This window comes from Mauremys reevesii, linkage group 25, assembly GCF_016161935.1.
Source record: "Mauremys reevesii isolate NIE-2019 linkage group 25, ASM1616193v1, whole genome shotgun sequence".
Lineage (NCBI taxonomy): Eukaryota > Metazoa > Chordata > Testudines > Geoemydidae > Mauremys > Mauremys reevesii.
This window is the reverse complement of record NC_052647.1, coordinates 10442809-10460525: the sequence shown is the minus strand read 5'-3', so window position 1 is coordinate 10460525 and position 17717 is coordinate 10442809. Positions and strand designations below refer to the sequence as shown.

At 59.4% G+C, this 17717-nt stretch overlaps 1 protein-coding gene across 2 annotated transcripts; it reads left to right on the top strand.

Annotated features, from left to right (window-relative positions):
• Positions 1-297: 297 nt before the first annotated feature.
• On the top strand, positions 298-17470 carry RAD23A (RAD23 homolog A, nucleotide excision repair protein). Of its 2 annotated transcripts, none has more exons than XM_039514415.1 (9): positions 298-501; positions 5443-5604; positions 5955-6157; positions 7717-7772; positions 8737-8864; positions 9268-9343; positions 9687-9742; positions 10162-10326; positions 14450-17470. In XM_039514415.1, the coding sequence occupies exons 1-9, from the start codon at positions 430-432 to the stop codon at positions 14561-14563; spliced, it is 1032 nt and encodes a 343-aa protein (XP_039370349.1). In that variant the 5' UTR covers positions 298-429; the 3' UTR covers positions 14564-17470. The 2 variants fall into 2 exon arrangements, with proteins under 2 accessions (XP_039370349.1, XP_039370348.1); XM_039514414.1 differs by having other exon boundaries at positions 300-501; positions 9687-9817.
• Positions 17471-17717: the final 247 nt, after the last annotated feature.

Below are 17717 nucleotides of genomic sequence, written 5' to 3'. Positions count from 1 at the left end.
TGGGGGGGGGCAGGGAGCCGCTTCCCCCAGCCTGCGTGGGACGGACGCAGCCCCCGTGCCCTGCAGGGGTTTCCTGGCCACGCGTGGGAGTCACGGGCCGCGCTGCCCGCTGGGAGCGGCGGGGCTCCCGGGCCACGCGCTCAGCCATGTTAGCCCAGCGCGGCGGCCATTTTATGTCCCCCGGTCACGTGATCGTGGCGGCTGGCCGCCTCCGGTCACGTGATCGGCCGCATGAGCGGGGCGCGCTCGGCGTCGCGGCTCCCCCCGTCACGTGACGGAGGCCGCGCTTGCCCCTGTCACGTGGCGGGCCCGCGCGCTGGCCGGGGCCGGAAGCGGCGGGGCGCTAAGATGGCGGCGGCGTGAGTTGCATGTTGTGGGGCTGCCGAGTCCGCTGGGAAGAAGCGTCCGCCCGGCCCCGCCCCCCCCGCCATGGCGGTGACCGTCACCCTCAAGACGCTGCAGCAGCAAACGTTCAAGATCCGCATGGAGCCCGAGGAGACGGTGAGGGGGCGCGGCCCCCGCCCCGCCCCCACCTGGGGCAGCCCCGGGCCCCGCCCTGCCCGCAGGTGGGGCAGCCCCGTGTGGGGCAGCCCCCTCCCCCGGCCCGATCCCAGCGCCCCCGTGTGGGGCAGCCCCATCCCCCTGATCCCAGCCCCGTGTGGGGCAGCCCCCATCCCCCGTCCCGTGTGGGGCAGCCCCCTCCCCGGCCCGATCCCAGCGCCCCGTGTGGGGCAGCCCCCTCCCCGCCCGATCCCAGCTCCCCTTCCCGTGTGGGGCAGCCCCCTCCCGGCCCGATCCCAGCGCCCCGCCCCCGTGTGGGACAGCCCCCTGCACTCCGTCCCGATCCCAGCTCCCTCTTTCCGTGTGGGGCAGGTTCCCCTCCCCAACATGATCCTGGCCTAATTCTCCCTCCTACATGTGGGGTCAGACCCCACCCCTTCGCCACACATGGTCCTGTGCCAATTCCCCATGTGTAGCCAGCCCCATCCCCATTTGGGCCACCTTCCCCCCTATCACATGGTCCTGCACCAATTCCACACTCTTCTTCCCCCCCCCCACATGTGGGGCAGTCCCAGTACGATCCCAGCTCCCTCTTCCCATATGGGGCAGCCCCCACCCCCACCAGGTCCTGGCCCAATTCCCCCCCCCCACCACATAGTCCTGAACCAATTGCCTCACCACCCCGGCAGCTCCATGTGGGACGGTCCCAACTCCTCCCTGCCATGTGGGGCAGCTTCCCTACCATTCCCCCAAAAGTATAAACTCCCCCCACACACACACACACTCATGGGATGGGCCCTAGTCTGCGTGGGGCACTCGTCCCTTCCCCATCCCCTTTTTTCCTACCTGGGAATGAGACGCACAGAGAAGAGTATCAGCTTTGAGGGGTATGGGTGGTGGTGGGGTGAGATATGGGGTGAGAGTGCCAGAAGGGCAGGGGATGGGGCATGGGAGGAGGGGTGGATGGCTCCATGTGGGTGGGTGGGTGGGGGTAGGAGCCTCAGAAAGGAGAGGGGTGGGGGAGCCGAGCTGCCTGTGTGCCCCCGTACAGGGGTATTAGCAGGTGGTACATCTGGGACTCTTTCAGCGAGTCCCTATTAGCACCCGTTTGCTGCAGGCAAAGCTGGGCCTGGCGCGTGTGCCTGGGGCCTGGGCGGTCACTGCTGGGCATCGCCTGCCTGGCCCAGAGCAACGGGGGAGCAAGAAGACAAGCTGGTCCCAGCTGGTGCGCGGCTCCCCCCACTCCCCCGTTCGGCTGGAGTGGAAGGGCGGGGAGAGGAGATTTCACAGTGGGGGCTGTGCTGCTGCAGCAGCTGCTGCTCCTGTTCCCATCGGCCTCTCTGCCTGCTTCCCCCCCTGGGGTGCAAACACCCTGCGTCTCTCTCCCTGACCCGACTCCTCTGAGTCACAGACACCCTTGAGATGTTAGAGGTGAGACCTTAACGCCTTTGTGATCCATGTTCATGTGACTCATGTCAAAGCTGACTGGCGTCCCCCGAAGGAACCGAACCCACTGTCTTGTGGGGCTAATACAGCCTAGTGGTTAGAGCATTGGACTGGGACTTGGGACACCTGGGTTCAGCACTGGTTTGGCGGGTGACTTGGCACAAGTAATTTCTCCTCCCGAGCCTCAATTTTCCCATCTGTAACATGGGGAGAATTATACTGACCTCCTTTGTAAAGCCCTTGGCGATGAATAGATGAGAGCTAGGGGTTATTAACATACCTGCTAAGTGTCCCGCTCCGAGGTGGCAGGGGGAACAGGTAGCACCAGTACCGTGGTCTCAGATCACCAGAACATTCTTGCCTCTGCCCTGGCGATCTCCTTTGGCTTTCAAGGGAGCTTTGCTTGAGGGGAGGGTGTCCGGCGGGGCTGGGGTTTCGGCCTGTGGGTTGTGAACAGGCCCTTGGGGCGGTGACTCCACCTCCCTTTCTTGGGTTCTATGGGAAGGTGATTCCTGTGTTTTGTTTTTTTCCCAGTGTGGGGAAGATGGAAAATCCCCGGGCTAGTGTTTGGATGGCGGGGGGAAGGGGGGCACTCTTTGAGCTCGGTTTGAATGACTTGGGAAGGACGAATGGGCGGCACAGTGGGCTGGGAGGCAGGACTCCTCTCTTCTGTTCCCAGCTCTAGCAGGGTGTGGGATCTAGTAGTGAGAGCAGGGAGGCTGGGGTCTGTTCCCAGTTCTGGGAGGGGAGTGGGGCTTACTGGGTTGGAGGCTGGTGGCTGGGAGACAGGACTCCTGGGTCCCGTTCCAACCAAGAATGTGGTTAGTGCGTACTGTGTGCTGTCAATCTGGATTCTTCTCCCTCCAAACATCACGCTGAGATCGGCCTTAGCAGGGAGCGGAGTCCTGCACTCAGACCTGTTTTGCTTTGTGCTTTAGGCAGAGCTGATTTTAAGGGGCCCTTTATTGGGGGGAGGGTGTCCAGAATTTAGGGTGCGGGTACGACGCATATAAAAATAAACCCTAGCAATCCAAATCTTACCATCGTTTTTTTTTAGTACCATTTGAAATATTCCCTCTCACTTTTGCAGCTGAGAAACCTCCCAGGATGGCAAAGGGATTTCAAATGTTTTTCACCGCACGGATCACGTTTTAAGACAGAAACTGTTTGCTGGACAGCTCCCCTCCCGTTTATAGCCAGTAAAGTCCCTGTGGTGGGACTGGCGATCTGGGGTTAGTTCCCAACTCTGCCACAGACTGTCTGTCTGAGCTTGAGCACATCCCTTCATTGTTCCGTGCCTCGGTTTCCCCTCCTGTGTAATGGGAGGGGCTTCCCATGTCTTGTCTGTGCAGCCTGTGAGCTCTTTGGGGCGGGAGCTCTCACTCCGTGTCTGTGCAGCGCCCGGCACTGTGCGGCCCCAGTCTCTGTTGGGCCTTCCCCAGATTAATAATCACGTGCTTAGAAGGATTGTTGGTGTCTTTAATGCAAACTAGCCCCTGGCAATAAGCAGGCCCAAGCCGCTGCCAAGGAAAGCGCTGGCTGAGGAGCCGGGCCCATGGAGCTGAGTGAAACTGATTAAAAACCAAGGTGGAACGGCTGCTCCTGTCCTCGTGGGGCGAGCTGAAAGGCAAAAGGGGACGAGGCCGGGAATGCTCCCTGTCTGATTGTAACCCCCGATCCCTTCCCAGCTAGGGCTGTGTCTGCGCCCCGAGCCCCTTGTAGATGCAGCACGGACCTTATCTGCTGCCTCCTCGATGACTTAGCTCTACCGATAGGTGCAGCTACACTGGGCCTCGTGCCAGCACGGCTCTGGCAGCTGCCCCCTCGAATTTCCCGGCTCTGCGCTTGGCCGTTACAATTCCCTCGCTGGCTCCTGCTCTGCACTCTCTCCTCTCCCTCAGTACTGGGACACTGGATTCACTTCCATGGGCTGTATAAACAGCCCACCCCGGAGGTGGCTGCACCTCTGCACAGGGCGAAGGGCCTCGGTATAAACAGCTGCCGTGCTCCACTGCAGAGGCAGCCACACTTGGGTAGTGGGTGATACGGTTTTGTCGCCTCGCTGATTCGGACAGTCGTGCCCATGGGAGGAGACGGGTGAGGCAATGGCTTCCTTTTTGAAATGGCTGGAGTCCCACGTGCTTTTCACGGAGCGTCAGGCTTCGTTTTGGCTCAGCCCAGCAGCCAAAAATATCCGTTGGCTCCTACGCTTGTCTCACAGGGCTCTGCAGCTGTTCCGACAGGTCCCCGCTGGGGCACCATTGTCCTCCGGGGTGCGAAGGCTCCACTGCTCGGCCATGCAGGGCGTCCCGGAGGGGTGGGGGGCTGGGGGGATGGGTTACATGCTTGCAGAAGCAGTTGCTCAGTAATCCTCCCAGAGGGCCTTGCAAACCCGAATCGGTTGAGCCTCATGACTCTGCCCCCTGCCTGCAAGGACCTTACCAGTGGGGAAACCGAGGCAGAGAGGGCATGAGTGGCTTGTAGTCACCCAGAGACCAATGCAGATGCTTCTAGGACCAGTGGGACCTTCCCAGTGGCTGACTGTGATTCCCAGGGGACAGTCAGGCCCTGTTTACGCTGGGGGAAATGGGTGTGTTCAACACGTGTGAAAATCTTGGTGCTTTTCTGCCCTGTGTCCGTGCTGCCCATGCGAGAGCTGCTGCTAGGTCGTGTAGTCCAGCCTGGCCCTGGCCCTCCCCCTGCGGGGAAGCTGCTTCCATCACAAGCACAGCATGTGCCCCTGAAACGCCCCGCGCTGGGTGGAGGGGTGCCGGGGGGTCCCGAGTCTGCATGGGCACCTCCCCGGTCTTGTTGGCACCGTTCAGCGTAACTGGAGCTCTGGGCGGTCCTGGCAGCCGGGGGAGAGTCGCAGGTGCAGCTTGGCCGTGGGTCACCGGCAGACGGGAGCCCAAGACATCCAGTGACCTGCCCCAGGGAGCGCGTCCAGGGTCTTCTGTGTGTGTTACTTTGTTGTGTTACAGTGGTGGCCAGGAGCCTGGGCTGTACAAACACACAACAGAGACGGTCCCAGCCCCAAAGAGCTTCCAGTCTACGGAGCTGTGAGGTTACCCAGTGGTTATCTAGAGGCTTCAGCAAAGATCCGGCCCCATCAGGCCGGGCGCTGCCCACGCACAGTGAGAGGCTGTCACCATCACAGCGAGGCCACGTGCAGGGTGGGACTCAGATGCAGCATCTGGGTAACAGGTTGGCAGCTCAGAGCCAGAGTGTTGCCCTGGGACACCCAGGGAGTCGGTGGCAGATCCAGATTTCCTGAGTCCCAGGTCAGGGCCTTTCCCGCAAGACCAGACTAGGGTGCAGAGAACCAGGGCGGGAACAAACCAACCTGCCCTGACACCTCCTTAATCCTCCCGCCTAATATCGCCCCAGGAGCCCGGCTGGGGGCGGGAGCGGGGTGGGGAAGGAGAGGTGCCCCCCTCCCAGCCACGCGGGGATCTGCGTACCCAGCTGACGGGGCCGTCCCGTCCCGCCTGGCAGGTGCGGGTCCTCAAGGAGAAGATTGAGGCCGAGAAAGGCAAGGAGGCCTTCCCCGTGTCGGGCCAGAAGCTGATCTACGCCGGCAAGATCCTGAGCGACGACGTCGCCATCAAGGAGTACAAGATCGACGAGAAGAACTTTGTGGTGGTCATGGTGACGAAGGTACGTCCGGGCCCTGCTCCCGCTCCCGGCTAGGCTGCTGGGCCAGGGGTAGGGGCTGCCCCTGGCTGCGATGCTGCGGAAAGAAGGCAGCTTTTCACACCCGCTCAGCAGGAGGCGCTCTCCCCTCGCAGTCTGTGCTGACCCCAGAGTGGCACTAGGGGGCGCTCTCCTCTCAGTTAGTGCTGATTGTGTAACACACGCAGTCAGCCAGTGCCCAAGGGGAGTTCCTTCCCGCCCCCCTTCACCGTAGCTGCTTCCCCGGGGGTTGGGAGCTGATCGCCTCGCATGTGGCTGGGGAGCGGGGGGGCAGAGACCCCAGCTGCCCCCTTCAACGCTGCTTGTTTCCTCAGACCAAATCCAACTCGGGCGTCCCGGCCCCCTCACCTGGTGATGCTGGGCCAGCCAGCGCCCCAGAGCCAACCCCATCGGTGGGGCAGACACCGGCGCCCGCAGCCGGTGCTGATGCTGTCCTGCCCCCAGCGCCCGCAGCGCCAAGCGAGGAGAAGCCTCCGGAGGAGCCAGCTGCTGTCACGCTGCCCGAATCCACTGCTGGGTAAGCACTGAGAGCGCGTGCCCCCTCCCCGGGCCGGCCTGTCAATGTTCATAGCTCAGTCACTCCAGGTACCCTGATGTCATGCCCCAGAGAATGTGGGGAGGGGGATGCCTTCCACTCCAGGTGTGGGCATAACCTTCCTTCGTGGGAACTTGGAACATCTTTAACTTGGAGGAGTGGGGTCTCGTGGTTAAAGCAAGGGGGCTGGGAGTCAGCACTCCTGGGTCCTATTCCCAGCCCTTCCACAGATTCACTTTGACTGGCTCAGTCACTTTGCAGCTCTGTGCCTCAGTTTCCCCATCAGTGCAGTCGTGCCTGCCTCCCTGTGGTGAGGTTTTAAGCGTAACGTTGCCATGTGGCTGTTTAGCAGCTGCCACCTCTCACCCCAGAGGTGGTTACACTGCAGTGATCCCACATACACAGACTGCAGCCTGCGGGTGAATGGCCGGCTCTGTACGCACGTCGCATCCCCTGGGGTGTGGGACAGAAAGGGGTTGGGGGAGTGCTCCGAGCTTGCCTGTGAAGCACAGAATGAGCCAGGCTGCTGGCCGAGAACTCGTCCCCGCGAGCTGCGGGGCTGGTTTGATTTCAGGACGGACTGAAAGGCCCTTTAGTTTCAGTTAGTGACCCGGGGCCACTTGAGATGTGGCGAGGACCCCGCGTGTCTCCTGGGCGGAAAAGCCGAGCGTTTGTTAGAAATCGTGTTGGCGAGAAGACATCCCTGCTGTCCGAGATCAGCAGGTGCAAACTTGGGGGTTTGGGTCACGCCAGGCATAGCCCCAAGAGAGTTAACATGGCAGCGGGGTGGTGGGTCCTTCCAGTGGGGCGGCAGTGAGGAGAGGGAGAGCCGGCCTGTGGCAGGATCAGGCAGGCTTCCAAAAACTCGGCTGTGAGGGCACCAGTGTTCGGACATTGTTACCCCAGGGTGGACCCTGATTCCGCTGTCAGGGCTGGGCCCGGTGGGAACAGCGTCACCCCGGCTGAAACAATAATAATTCCTCAGTAAAGCTCAGGAGCATTATCCCCATTTTACAGATGGGGAAATTGAGGCACGAGGCGTGACTTGCCCGTGGGCACCCAGCAGGGCATAAAGGCCTCCACCCCGGGGTCTGCACCGGCTGAAAACAAAAAAATCCAGCTGAACTTGAAACCAGAGGAATTTTCTGCCATAGACACCGTCTGAGCCCTGGGATCCTGAGAGTGGCTAGTGGCTATTAGTGGTATTACGGTAGCGCCCAGCCCACGTGCCAAGACCCCGCTGTGCCAGGCGCTGCACAAACACAGTCGCCCTCAGGCCGAGAAAGGGAGAGCGGGGACCCGCTCGCAAACTCCAGATTCGCCAAACGCGCGGGCCGCGTCCGTGGGATTTCGAACGTGCGCGGTAGCGTTCAGAACCGCGCTGCTTTCCTAGCGCAGGCAGGGCCTGGGGTCAGATCACCGGGAGAAGGGACCTGCGGTTCCGCCCGGCCGCCCCAGCGCGGTGTTGGCCCCTGGCTGTTTGCATCTTGTCCGGCTGTTTGGAAGGAGCCAGCTACTATTCCTCTCTTTTAAATTTGCAGCTCTGTTCCCTCTTCAGGTAGCGTGGGGCGCCCAGACGACGCGGCTTCCACCCTGGGTAGGTGAAATCCCCTCGCTGGGGCAGGCGGCCGGGGTCCCTGGGGGGCAGCAGAGAGCTCCTGCCAGCACCCCGGGCCGGCTGGTCCATGGCTCCCGGGGGGGGGGCAGGCAGACGCTGCAGCTGGCTCCTGCAGTGTGAGCTCGTGGGGTGGGGGCGCCCTCTGGTGGTCGTCGCTGGATAAAACAACCCCCTCTTCCCGTTGCGGTGTATGGGTGCCAGGAGCAGGACCCCCCTTCACGGGGGGTGGGGATGATGGCTCGGCTGGAGGGGGGGAGCTGCCTCCCTCATCGTTTCAGTGCAGGGCGGGTTCCAAGCCCCGGGTTGTTCAGTGCCCTGTGTGATGAGTTGGTTGGGTCTCTGCTGCCAGCCGCTCTGGGGCAGCCTGGGCTGCCTGTCCCAAGCATAAAAGGCGACCGTCTCCAGTCGTCCGTTAGCAGAGGGGCCGCGTTAGGGAAAGAGAGCTGGGTGGGGAGACACAGAGCTGGTAGCCAGGACTCCTGGGTTCCCTTCGCAGCTCTGCGAGAGGAGTGGGGTCTAGTGGTTAGAGCTATGGGGCAGGACTGGCCTTTTCCCAGCACTTGTGGGCTGGGTTCCACCTCCAGCCAAGGTGGACATGAGGGGTGGGTGGGTGGGTGTTGTTTAGCTGTATTACGGTAGTGCCCAGAAGCACTAGTCATGGACAGGGTGGGGTGTGGAGCAGGGAGCCAGGACTCCTGGGTTCTAGTCCCAGCTCTGCCCCTGACTCAGGGTGACTTTGAGTCACTTCCCCTGCGGGGATGGGGGGCCGATCCCGTGCTGGGGAGGGTGAACCCCTCTGCTGGGAGATGTTGGCGGAGGGGGAAGGGCTGTGTTCGTAGCCAGCACCCGCTCCTGCCCTCCTTTCCCTTGGGGAGCGTGTGCTGGGCACCCCAGGACTGCTGGCTCTCCCTCAGCCCGGGCCGTTGTCTCCTTCCGCCTGCAGTGACCGGCTCGGAGTACGAGACGATGCTGACCGAGATCATGTCCATGGGATACGAGCGGGAGCGGGTGGTGGCCGCGCTCCGGGCCAGCTACAACAACCCACACCGAGCCGTGGAGTACCTGCTGACGGTAAGGGAGCGCCGGGGCTTGGAACAGGCCGAGCGAGGGGGGCAGGGCTCCTGGATTCGATACCCACCGCGGGGAGGGGAGCGCGGTCTAGGGGGTTCGCCCGGGAGCCAGGACTCCTGGGTTTCAGTGCCATTGACTCGCTCTGTGACTTTGGGCAAATGACTTTTTTTTCCCATCCACATCTGGATGGCTTAGGGGAGTGGGACCCCGTAAGGACACCGGTTCTGATCCAGCCCAGGGGTGCCTGCATTGCCTGACGTTAGCTTGCACCCTCGCTGGCAGGACCTGGGGCGCCGGGCAAACCCCCGAGACTGAGTTACTTTCTGGCCCCTTGCGGGGTGAGCCCTGTGGGGTGGGGGGAGGGGTGCTGGACAGCACTAACGATGCCCCTTTGACGTCACAGGGCATCCCGGGCACCTCCGAGCCGGAGAGAGCCCCGATCCAGGAGAGCCAAAGCACAGAGCAGCCAGCACCAGAAGGTCAGTGACGGTCCTCTCGCTCCCATGTGAGACTTGGGGACCGTGGTGGGAGGGGGAGACCCAGGGCGGCCAGGCGAGGGGCTGGAGCTGCGTGGGAGAAGGCTCTCGTGCCTGTGGAGTGTGGGCGATGGAAGCCTGCTGAGAGCATGCGGCCGGGGGAGACAGATGGCGACCCAAACTGGTTCCTTGGGGAGGAGGGGGTGGCTCCAGGCCCTTTCCTCCTGGCTAGATACCCCCCTTATCCTGTGATCACCAGTGCCCCACCCGTGTGGGGCATGGCTCAGGTGGGCCCTGCCCCTTCAAGGCATGGCCTGGCTTCACCCCACCCACTCCTGCCCCGCAGGCGAGAACCCGCTGGAGTTCCTGAGAGATCAGCCCCAGTTCCAGAACATGCGACAGGTGATCCAGCAGAACCCAGCCCTGCTCCCGGCCCTGCTCCAGCAGCTGGGCCAGGAGAACCCCCAGCTACTGCAGGTAAAGGGGGGGCAGGGGCTGAAAGAGGCCACGGAGGAGGAGCCAGAAGTAGCACTGGGAGGGGAGTGTGTCTGGAGTGGGGGGAGGCAGGACTCCTGGGTTCTGTGCCTGGCCCTGGGAGGGGAGTGGGGTCTGATGGGTTAGAGCAGAGGGTGGTGGGGGAGCCAGGACTCCTGGGTTCTAACCCTGGCTCTACCAGTGGGTTGCTTTGTGACCTTCAACAAGTCCCTGCCCCTCTCTGTGCCTCAGTTTCCCCACTGGGAAAAGGGTCTGTGGAGCCCTGCTCTGGGAGGGGAGGGGCATCTCTCCCTAACCCTGACCCCCTTCCCCCCTGCCCTCCCCAGCAAATCAGCCAGCACCAAGAGCAGTTCATCCAGATGCTGAACGAGCCGCTGGGCGAGATGGCCGACATCTCTGACATCGAGGGGGAAATCGGGGCCATCGGAGAGGAAGCTCCCCAGATGAACTACATCCAGGTCACGCCTCAGGAAAAAGAAGCCATAGAAAGGGTAAGGGGGGGGCTGGCTGTGCCAGGAGGTGCCCCGGGATCCCTGCGCTGGAGAGACCCAACACGGGTGCAGTGGGGTCTAGAGGTTGGGAGCCAGGACTCCTGGGTTCTATCCCCAGGTCTGTGCCAGGAGTTGGGGTCTAGTGGTTGGAGCAAGGGGGGGGGGAGCTGGAGGCCAGGACTCCTGGAGTCCGTTTCTGTCTGGCCCTGACCGCTCCAAAAGCCTGGTCTGGTCTGATGCCGAGCCCCTTGAGCTGGGAGTTGAACAAGAACTTAGTTTAGTTATTAACATAAAGGCCAGGTCGTAGCCTTGGTAACACTGGGGGGTGGGGGGGTGTTTGAGATGGGACAGTGGCGCGTTGTGGGGAGGGGGGAGTGGACAGCTCTGACTTTGCAAAGCAATGGAGCAGAATTAATTTGGTCCTCCCCCCGAAATGGGCGTGGCCCTCCCTGATGGGGAAGGGCAGCGCTGCCAAGCTCCGCCCATAATATCCCGGAGGAGCTGGATACCTCTGCTGAAATGTGCATCAAAGTGGCATCGTTAGTCTTCAGAGTGAACAGGGGAGTCTTCCGAGTCTTTCCCACCTGGTCAGATCCAGAAAGGGCCGTTGCTGGGTTCATGGTGACCTCCATAGACTCATTGACCTTAAGGCCAGAAGGGCCCGTCCACAGACCCTCACCCACCCCCTCCGGGAACACCCCCATAGCGGCCGGCTGAGTTCGTGACGGCCTCAAATCTTGATGTAAAGACCAAGTTACAGAGAATCCACCATTTGCTCTAGTTCAAACCTGCAGGTGAGCCAGGCCCCACCCTGCAGAGCGGGAAAACCCAGGGTCTCTGCCCGGTCTGACCTGGGGGAAAATCCTTCCCAACCTCAAAGCTGGTGATTGGTTAGACCCTGAGCACATGGGTGAGACCCACCAGCCAGACACCTGGAAAGAATTCTCGGTGGTAACTCAGAGCCCTCCCCGTGGGAGACTGTCCCAGAACTTCCCCTCTCTGATGGTTAGAAACCTTCATCTCGTTTCAAGCCGAAACTGGTTGATGGCCAGTTTCTAGCCATCTGTGCTTGTGCCAACGTTGGCCCTTCAATAAGTCCTCTCCCCCCCTGGTATTTTCCCTCTGACGTACCAGAGCAATCAGCTCTCCCCTCCCCGGCGGGTGGTTAGGCTGAACGAGTCGCTCTTTGAGTCTCCTCTCATAAGATCAGTTCTCCCGTCCTCGGATCATCCTAGTCACCCTTCTCGGCACCGTTTCTAATCTGAATTCGTCTTTCTTACACATGGGAGCCCAGAAATGCACCCAGTGTTCCAGGTGAGGTCTCACCAGTGCCTTGTGTAACGGCACTAACGCGTCCCCGTCTCTGCTGGAAACACCTCGCCTGATGCAGCCCAAGAGCACGTTAGCCTCCTTCACAGCTGCATCACGTTAAAATGTTCGATAACACTGGTCCTCTAGTAACCTCCCTCCAGCCTGATCGTCCACCTTCCAGCATGACCTGATGTCGTCTTCCCTTAACCAGTTCCTTTACCCACCTTTCGATTCTCCTATTGATCCCCATCGTCTCCAGTAGAACTAATTTCCCGTGTGGGAACTGTATCAAATGCTTTACTGAAATCCTACTGCACTTCCTTTGTCTAGCAAATCAGAAATCTTCTCAGAAACAGATCAGGTTGGTCTGTCAGGATCTACCTTTTGTAAATCCATGTTGTCTTTATTCCCAGTTACCGTTTACCCCTGTCCTTAATTACTCTCAACGTTTGTTCTAAGACTTCGCGTGCAATTGAGGTCACACTGAAGGGCCTTTAGTTTCCTGGATCACTCTGTCATCCCCCCGCCCCCTGAAATACAAGTTTTGTGTCGGCAGTTCCCCAGTCGCAGGATGCGACCCCCGAGTTTACGGGTTCATTACAGATCCTTGCTCTTGGCCTTGCAATTTCATGTGCCAGTTCCTTTAATATTCCTGGACGGAGATTATCCAGGCCCCCCGACTTGCTCCTATTCAACTGAGTCTGGCATCCACCTTGGAGGTGGTCATTTTACCTCTGTATCCTCGTTCCCATCAGCCACCCTGCCACTGCCCCAATTAAAAGCTCATCACCCCTGTGAAAAACTGAGACACGACCTTCGTTTAGGTGTCGGGCCGGGCCCAGATTATCCTTAATCTCCTGCCCATCCGCAGTGCGTCGCGTCCCACTTCTTTCCTTGTTTTCCTTTTTTCCCCCTATGGCTAAAGAACCGTTTCCTTGTGGTTTTAATTTCCTTGGCAAGCTCCAGCCCTGCCTGGCTTTTGCAGTTCTCCCCTACACTCCAAGAGGTCGTGTTCTTCACTGAGCCCTCCCGCTTTCCGTGCCCTCTCCGTCCCCTGGGTGAGGTGCAGCCCTTCCCTGTGATTCCCCCCGTGGCTTCAGGCCACTTCTGCGCCTTTGGCTTAAAATAATTCCAAGCCTCCTCCGCATTCAGGTCCTCGAGTTCTCCAAGCCAGTCCGCTTCCCAAACGCTTCCCTTCCCCTTTGAAATGCAGGACTCTCGATTCAGACTTGACCTACTTTGTTTATCGTGTATTAGCTCACGAGCACTCGACCCAACCTGCTCGCTTCTTACCAACACGAAATCTAAAACAGCATCGGCTCCTGGTGGTTCGGTGACTGTTTGGTGAGGAAATCTGTCGGCTGCCCCATCAAGTAACGTTTATGGGCCACCGTTTGTCCTCCAATCAGTCTGGGGGATTAAAGTCGCTCGTGATCCCAATTCTCAGTCGTTCTGAGCTCATTAGAGGTCTCTCCAGATCCTGAGGGTCCGTCGCAGACCCCGAGCACCCTCCCAGCAGAGCCTTTCGGAGCTTTCTTCCCCAAAGTGGTTGTGACCCAGATAGGTTCCGTTTTATCCATTCCGTCACTTCTCATGTCTCTCCGCTCTCCCTTGTCATTGACATCCAGTGCTGCACCTCTTCCCTGCACAGCACGTTCCCTTCAGCCCCTGTACCCCGCTCCCCAGTTCTGTTCTCCCCATCGTCCCTCCATGTGCTTCCCCAGGCGCCTCGCGGCGGTGGACAGACGCCTTCGTTGTCTGCTCAGCTTCACCCACGTTCCTCACCCAATCAGGGCCAGTCATTCTACTGCAGTGTCCCCTTCCCGACTGTTACTGTCAGTGGCGTTGGGACCTCGTCGTCCATTCTCCTGCCCTCCGTTGGTCCTTTCTCCCTTGCCGTGGGCTCTTGTACTTGACTTTCCTCCTGCTCAGTCAGGTGTGCAGATTACGCCTGCCCTGAGTCCCTAGTTTAAAGCTCTTCTGATCAGTTGTGCCAGCCTCCATCCCAGACATCTGTCGCCCTCCCTGCTGAGGTGGTGTCTGTCCCCGGAGAACAGTCCTCTGCCCGTCACTGCCTCCCAGTGGTAGCACCACTGCCTGAGCCAGATGCTCAGACATCTTGTCTTGCCTTCGCGCTCCTCTTCCAGGGCCCGGTAGAATCCCACTGAAGGTCACCTGAGCCTCCCGTTCTTTAAGTGCCTTCCCCGGCCTGGCGTAGTCTCCCTGGCTGCGTCCCCACGAGAATCTAGCAGTGTCATTTGTTCCTGTAGGTTCAGGCTCAGGTCCACAGCCTGTGTCTTAGCTCCTGGCAGCTAGCACGCTCTTCCGCGCTCCAGAACGACTCGGCCGCGGTTTCTAGCTGCATCTCCAAACCTCGGCCCTGCCCTGCCCTGCCAGGCAGCACTTCACCCCTGCCCTGCGGCGGGTTACAGGTCCCTGTGCAGGGACCGCGGGTGAGGTTGTCAGGCCTCCAGGAGCTAGCACAGACCTGGCAGCCTGGGGGTGCTGGGGGGAGAGCTGGTTTTAAGATAACAGCCCTGTCGAAGTCACAGGGGTGCAGGGCTGTGCCTCTGCCTCTGCACGAGGGGGTCCTCCACAGCGCCTGTACTGGGGGGAATTCTCCCCCAGCCTCCCAAACCTGAGGGGTTTACAGCCCCTCTTTCACCCCCACATTCAAGCGTCCCAAGTGGGCTCAGGCACTCTGCTCCGGAGGGGCTCGGTTCCCGAGGGTGGCTGGGACGTACAGGGCCGCAGAGAGGAGTGGGCTTCCCAGGCAGGGTCCTTTGACGCGTCTCCCTTTGTGTCCCCTCAGTTAAAGGCCTTAGGATTCCCGGAAAGTCTGGTCATCCAAGCTTACTTTGCTTGTGAGAAGAACGAAAACCTGGCTGCCAATTTCCTGCTGAGTCAGAACTTCGATGACGAGTGATGCAAGGAAAAAGGAAGAAAAAATTTTATATATAAAAAAAATTCTCTCTATATCTATTCCTGTCTATTTAAGGGGTATGTGGGAGAGACCCCAAATCCCCCCCAACCTGCCCCCAATCAGACAAACTTTCATCTAGATTTGACCAGCCTGGCCTTCTGGCTCGAGGAAATGCTCTTTTCTCCCCTCCTCGTGGAACTGGACAGCTGGGGAGCAGCAGCAGAACCAGCCCCTAGTCCCAGCCCCCCTCCCCCCGGCGCCCGTGCTGTGGGTGAATTCAGCTGCGTCTCTCTCCTGCATGGTGCTGGCTCGGGGGCGGGGAGATGGGATTTGGGGCTGGTAGAGGGGGTTTGTGAGCTCCTCGTCCAGCCCAGCCCAAAACTTGTGTGCAGACAGATTGCTTTGTTGTCGAGAGGTACTCGGCTTCCATCCATCACCCACTAACCGTGTGTTACTCTCCTTTAATGTCCCTTCCCCAGTCCCGGTTTCTGCCACTGTCCAGCCAACAGCCAGCGTTAGACCCTGTCTAATCCCCTTCAAACCTCACAGATCTCAGGGGGCCCACCCCACTGCCCAGGCTGTTGGGTTAGTGGTTGGTTTTGGCTGCATAGATGAGGCTAAACCATGTTGCTAGTCTGGATTCACGCTGAGCAGAGCACGGATCCCTGCTCTTAGACTAGGCCGTGTTTAAACCCACCGCCCTCCGCTAGCAGTTAGCTCCAGCTCCCTTTTAAACTCTTGGGTTTGGCTTGGCGATCAGGGAGGTTTGAGAACTGGCTTCCTGTGAGCCCGGCCTCTTTCTAAGACCCCAGCTGCTCTGCGAGGCGTGGGTGCTGCCTTCGAACAGGCCGCGCTGAGCCGGGCCAGGGCTGTCGTGAAAACACAGCACTGAAGCCACGCTGCCAGCGAGAGCAGGGTTTGACGCTCGGAGCCAGAGCCCTCAACAGGGCTGCTTGTGCGGTGTTTAGCCCTCCGACCTCGGAGCCTGGGCTGTGCCGAGGGAGATGGAAAGCCATTAAAACCCTGCCTACCCTTAAAGAATCTTTTTTAAATTACCCCTTTGAAAAGTGCTGCAGATCGGTCCCTTCCTCAGCTTGTTTTAAACCCTGTTTCCAATTCTATTGTAGTTTTAAGGGAACCAAAAAATAGGGTGTCTTTTTAACCGTGATTTTCTCCTCATTGCGGGATTTAAAAAATACAGATTTATCAGATCAAAGTCTATTTATTTGAAACAGGGCAACTTTTACCCCTCTTCACCCTGGTAATTTAAAAATCCGCTTCCACTCCCCTTGAAAAGCAGACGTGCTCTGACCCACCTCCAAAAAGATCAGATTAAAATCCACCCTCATCCCACCTCCTCCCTGCCATTTGAATGCCAATGAGATGGTGTTTAAACAAACGCCTGAAATGCCCAATTTGCACTTGGATCTAAACATCCCCGCAGCTCTGGCGTATTCTGGCTTGGCTGATTTTTCTAGATCATCACACCCGTGTCTGCATCCCTATTTCCTTCCCTGGCTCATGCCCCAAAAACCTTGACACCCCCTTGAAGTAACTCCTGATTTTTCTGACCCATTCTGTTACATACGAATCCTGCCTTGGGCTCGCTTTCCCCAGCGGGCAGTTGCAAAGAGAACAGAGTATTTGCCTCTAAAGTAAATCCTGAAGCCATAAATAACTTGATATTGAATAAATTCCATGATATTGCAGGGTAGCCGTGACTGATGCTCTGCTAAACTAAGCCCGTCTGACTTTAAGGGGGTGGGAACATGGGTTCCAAAGTGGGTGGGGACAAGAGTTTGATAGGCCCACATTCTTAGCTAGGCCTCAAGTGAATAGCGTCCATTGATTAGATCCAGGCCTTGCCCTGTGGCCACAGTTCCATCTTAAAGGAGCAGTGTCCTAGCATTTGCGGTTTATTTTGAGGTTGGTTTGTTTTCTTGGTTGTACTTATAAATGTTCCTAACCAGCCGTGGGGTCTGTGCCTGCTAACCAGGGGCCCGATCGAACTCGGGGGGTGGAGATGGCAGAGGGGATAGATTGGATGGTGAAGTAGGTAAAAAGGGGAGGAGTGGGGGCTTGGGATGGAAAGATTACATGCAAATTTAAAACCAAAAGAGGGTGGTTCTTACCCACCCACCTTGGGGGGTGGGGAAAGCGGGGCTGGGGGGGGTTCTGGAATTTGGCCTCCCCACCACCCCCAGCCTCGTCAGTCAGACCTGCCGTTTTGGGTGGCACTGCTCCCGCCTTGCCTGGCACCTGTTAATTTAGCAGCAGCTTTCGAGGCCCCGGTGGTGTTGGTTTCTCTCGGGAGCCGCGGGGGGGCTGGAGTCTTATGCTGAAAACGCTACTGGAGCTCTTCAGAATAGACTCTCGCTCCAGCGCCAGGAGTTAATCCACCTCCCGGAGAGGCGGCAGCTTGGGCCGGGGCAGGATTCGTCCCCGGGTCTAGCAGGGTCGGCTCAACTCTACCTCTCAGGGGTGTGGGTTTGTCACACCCTGTGAGATGTAGGTGTGTCCATGTAAATATTCAGCACAGACCAGCCCTCAAGACCCACATGCTGCTGAGTTAACAGAATGGGGGTGCCCCTACATTTCCCAGCAGCCTGAGGGGAAGGCGCTTTGCCTGGCTGGTCAAGCGCAGGGGTCCGGCCTCATTTGTTTCAGTCTGAGCTGAGCGGGGTGATGGGAACACCAGGCAGGGTCGGGGAATGAAGCCGGCCTGGCCCCTGGGTGTAGATTTCCCCCACAGCTCCCAGTCCCCCCAGGCGGCCGGCCGGCCTCTCTCCCGGTCGAGGCTGAAACCGCTGTTTTACACCCACTGTTTTTGGGGTGCTATGAATGGAATGTGAAATAAACGAGCTGCCCCCGCCACTCGCTGACGAGGACGGGTCGGAACCTCCTAAAAGCTCCCGTCTCCGGCGTGTTCTTTCTAACCCGCGCCTGGGGGAAGCTGCGAGCGGCCGGGGAGGGGAGAGCTATTTTAAAGTGTGGATGAACAGGGCTCTGCTGGGAGGGGGTGGGTTGGCCCAGGCTCCCCCACAGGAGCATGGATCTCTTCCCCAGGGCCAGCTGGCTAGTCATGGAGCGGGACCTGTGCGCTAGGCGCTGTACGGTATTAGGTGAATTAGGGTAGCACCAAAGAACACCAGGTGTG

Coding starts and splice junctions, on each gene's coding strand:
- RAD23A (XM_039514414.1), top strand. CDS start 430: ATGGCGGTGACCGTCACCCTCAAGACGCTGCAGCAGCAAACGTTCAAG. Junction 5,605..5,954: donor TGGTGGTCATGGTGACGAAG/GTACGTCCGGGC, acceptor TTGTTTCCTCAG/ACCAAATCCAACTCGGGCGT. Junction 9,344..9,686: donor AGAGCAGCCAGCACCAGAAG/GTCAGTGACGGT, acceptor CCTGCCCCGCAG/GCGAGAACCCGCTGGAGTTC.